We start from the raw sequence: 4,266 nt of genomic DNA, 5'->3' as shown, positions 1-4,266 counted from the left end.
AGGAAGGAAGGAAGGAAGGAAGGAAGGAAGGAAGGAAGGAAGAAAAAGAAAGAAATGAGGCACATGTACTGTCCTTGTGTCCTGACACATAATGGAAACTTAACAATTATTTGTTTCTTACATTTGCTTTTCAACTGTCTTCCTTGCCTGGTGCCCCCACCCCTACTTCTGCTTCTTATCCCTGTATAAGCTGAGTGTTTTCTGAGCCTTTTACTTATAGGCAGAAACCAGCTTTTCCCCTCCTCTTTTCAACCTTGTGAAGACAGATTTGCTTTTCCTTCAACCTGCTCCAGTCCCAGTGCTCCAGGCTTGACGTTGTCCGTAGCTACCTTCAGAAGTCCCTCCACTCACTCACCACCCTCTCCTTTCCCTTTCTGCTTAGACACATCTTTTATCCACTAGTCAAACAAACTCTTGTATAATACTTTCAGATACAGTCAAAACTAGGCTCCTCAAAACCCCATCACCTTACATCTGTTCGAACCCCAGGCTTCTTAAGAAAATTTGACACATCTCAGGATCAATGACTAAAACTGGTGTATACTGACCAGATAAAGAGTGAGGAGGCTCTTCTCAGTAATAAAAAACTTCAAAAGTGAAGACTAATTTACCCCTGGCAAAGCACTTCCCCATTTACAATTCCAATCTATTTCCACACCTTGTGTCAAGAGCACGACTGAGCAGAAATTACTAGTACCATTTAAATATAATGAAACCAAAGCCCAAAGTTAAGTGTCATTATTGTTACAAAGTAGCAGAGCTGAAACTTCAATCAAATTCTTCTGAAGGTAGAAGCCCAGTAATGCCGCAGACATTTTTTCATGGGCAAAAAAGGGATCTGGGGAGTTATTAAATTTATACCAAGATGTTTTTTCCAAAGCTTATGAGATGTACAGTCCATACCAACCATAATAGAAGGTGGCCCCACTTTTCTCTGGTTGATGCCAGAGACACACATGAATGTTTTGTTTTGGTTTTTTCCTCCCAGAGATTGGCTACCTGCACCAGATGATACCTTAAAATTCAAATGTGGCACAGAGCCTTCCCACTTTTGTTAAATTTCATCAAACTCCATAGCTTCAAAAGGCCATTTTCCTTGAACTTGCCTAAATAACTAATTTCTATTTTTGTATCTCCAAATATTGTAGGTGCTATGCCAACAGTAATTTGTCTTGTACTGTTAACAAATAGTGCTTTCAAATGCTTATATAAAATCCACACTTATTGGCTCATTTTTGTATCTATATTATGAAATTTTGAATTATTTGAGACGTAGCACATCAATAACTAAGGTATTATGATGCAAGACCACATGGATATGTATTTTAGAGATAAATGCATATAATTAACTCATATCATTTTTTTAGTCTCTAGAACTTTATCAACTAAATTTTCCTTCCAGATATATTTAATTTAGTCATTCCCTCAAATCAACAAAGTCTATTTTATTTTATTTATTTTGTTGTTTATGAATTTATTTGTTTGTTTTGCCTTAGGATGTTAATACTTGTTCTCCCAACACTGCTCAGGACCAATTTTCTACTCATCTTCTAGGTTTCCTATATTGTGGGAAACCTGTACATCCACCCTTGATACTACCAGTCAGGATAAGGAGCACCATAAAAAACACCCTGTAAGTTACAATGCTATTGCTATCGTGACACTATTCAAATATAGTGATTTCTTCTTTGGTGTTGTCTTTTTCTTGGTTATGTAATTTATAAGGCTTCAACAAGGCCTATTTCACATACATTGCTGTATCCCAGTGTATTGTTCAGTAACCTATATATCAATCCTGAATAGTATGTAGAGTCCTCCTTTATACATTCTATTCTCCCATTCCTAGGAATCTCTAGGGAATGACTAAATTACCACCCATGCTGTCCCTGGAAGTCAAGGCTGATAAACATCATATGTGCGGGTAATACACTCAAGAGGCAACTTCTAAGAACCCACGCTTCTACTGTATTACCAGAGGGGAATATTTTCCTCTTTGCAAAGCCTGCAATGTGGCTCAACACAACTGTTTCTCCATTTCTGCTAACTGGTTTTCCAGGCATGGAGAAGGCACATCACTGGATCTCCATTGCATTATTCATGGTTTACGTCTCCATACTTCTTGGTAATGGCACCCTTCTCTTTCTCATTAAGAATGATCATAACCTCCATGAGCCCATGTACTATTTCTTAGCTATGTTGGCATCTACAGACCTCGGAGTGACATTGACCACGATGCCCACAGTTCTGGGCGTCCTGTGGTTAAATCAAAGAGAGATTGGCAAGGTGGCCTGCTTCTCTCAGGCCTACTTTATCCATACTCTTTCTATCGTGGAGTCTGGCGTTTTGCTTGCCATGGCCTATGACCGCTTCGTTGCCATCTGCAACCCCTTGAGATATACTTCCATCCTCACCAACACCAGGGTAATGAAGATTGGGATGGGGGTATTAACAAGGGCTGGTCTGTCAGTTATGCCAATAATTATTCGTCTTCACTGGTTTCCCTATTGTCAATCCCATGTACTTTCCCATGCTTTCTGTCTACACCAAGATATCATCAAGTTAGCCTGCGCTGACATCACCTTCAATCGTCTCTATCCAGTTGTCGTTGTATTTACAATGGTCTTGTTGGACTTTTTGATCATATCTTTTTCCTACATTTTGATCCTCAAAACTGTCATGAGAATTGCTTCTGGAGTAGAAAGAGCGAAGGCTCTCAACACATGTGTCTCCCACATCTGCTGTATCCTGGTCTTCTATGTCACTGTAGTTGGTCTGACGTTTATTCATAGGTTTAGAAAACATGCTCCTCGTGTTGTCCACATCACAATGAGCTATGTATACTTCCTTTTCCCCCCTTTTATGAACCCTGTTATCTATAGCATTAAAACCAAGCAGATCCATAGTGGAATAATTCGCTTATTCTCTGTGTGTCATACGAGAGCATAACTTTGACTCATTGCTCTTCGAGGAATAACTCAGGGAACCTGGACAAGCTGACAGCTTTTTGGTAAGAGCAACTAGGGAAAGGCATTTCAATAGAAACCAACCTCTCTGCTATTTAGAACATCATGTTACCCTGCCTATTTACTGCTGAGTTGTATATGATATAAGAACACTAAGCATACAACACTAAGCAAGTATCTCAAGCTTCTAAATGATTTACTGTTTTTCCAACTAACTCACCCTTTTTGGTGAGTCTATGGCACCTGATATATTATTCTTGGATTTATGGTATGGGTCACCAGTGTTTGAGTCAAATCCCATTGTATTCCTATATGTTCTGCATGTATCGGCTTTGATATACCTAGCAATTACATCATTGACCTCAGATATTCACCTAGGTTCTTCACTTATGTGGAGTTAGTTGCTATCTAAAGAACTGCACTAAGTGAAGCAGTGAGACTTACCTTCTCCTCAGTTCAATATGCCAACTCTAGGAAAGGTATACCTAAGTCTGTTCACTTAAATTTTTGATAAACATTTATTAAATATTATTATTGATTATTTTGTCAATAATATATGTAAATAATATGATAACAGAGATATAATTATATAATAATAAACAGATATATATTTTCTCATCCAGGTGGTCATCATCTGGATGAATTAGTCCCAGGCACTGATGAACAGAGATATATATGTTCAGATAGCAAAATGGTATTATGATTCTAGATTAGAAGTATGTCATAGGTGAGGCTAGGTGGGTGTTCCTGAAATGTGCAAAATACCAGAGTTGAGAAAGATTTGGTCATGTGTGTCACTAGGATGGTGGCGATGCTTGTGACTAGAATTAAAAATGATCTTTTCTTGCTCCAAATATCTATCAAAGTTGATTTTGTTCACAGTCTAGGCATGACAGAAGAGTTCATGGTTTTATAGCCAGCCAAAGACCCAGTACCCATGACTCAAGTGACAGGTGTTAGAGTGAATCAAAAAGATACTCTCATGAACAGAAGATAGAATGTGAAATGCGAAGATTACACAAAAGGTGATCCAGTGACTAGTCACTTCCTTTCATATAGATGGACCCTGTCTCTGGGCCCTGTCACATTGGCATTCAAAGTGGTCTCTGAGAAATGTAAACAGAAATAGTCTCAGAGACACAGAGGAAAAACTGAGTGGTGCTAGTTGGGAGGGGGTGGGGATGAAGGAGAAGGGGAAGGGACGAGACAAAATAAATTGGTAACTACAATATGGCCTCAGGGATAGACAAGACAGTCTGGGGGATATAACCAATAATGTTGTAAATATTTTTTAGAGGCCAGA

At 38.8% G+C, this 4,266-nt stretch overlaps 1 protein-coding gene across 1 annotated transcript; it reads left to right on the top strand.

The window, feature by feature from the left end:
• The first annotated feature begins 2,007 nt into the window (after positions 1-2,007).
• LOC109396530 (olfactory receptor 51B6-like) lies at positions 2,008-2,946 on the top strand. The gene has a single exon (XM_019668393.1). It carries the CDS (start codon positions 2,008-2,010, stop codon positions 2,944-2,946), a length of 939 nt encoding a protein of 312 aa, XP_019523938.1.
• Positions 2,947-4,266: the final 1,320 nt, after the last annotated feature.

This window comes from Hipposideros armiger, unplaced genomic scaffold (genome assembly GCF_001890085.2).
Source record: "Hipposideros armiger isolate ML-2016 unplaced genomic scaffold, ASM189008v1 scaffold_525, whole genome shotgun sequence".
NCBI classification, from domain to species: Eukaryota; Metazoa; Chordata; class Mammalia; order Chiroptera; family Hipposideridae; genus Hipposideros; species Hipposideros armiger.
Note: the sequence above shows the minus strand (reverse complement) of the source record. Positions and strands in the feature narration are given on the sequence as shown.

Bases quoted from the DNA above. Each gene is read 5' to 3' on its own strand.
- LOC109396530 (XM_019668393.1), top strand. From the start codon at position 2,008: ATGTGGCTCAACACAACTGTTTCTCCATTTCTGCTAACTGGTTTTCCA.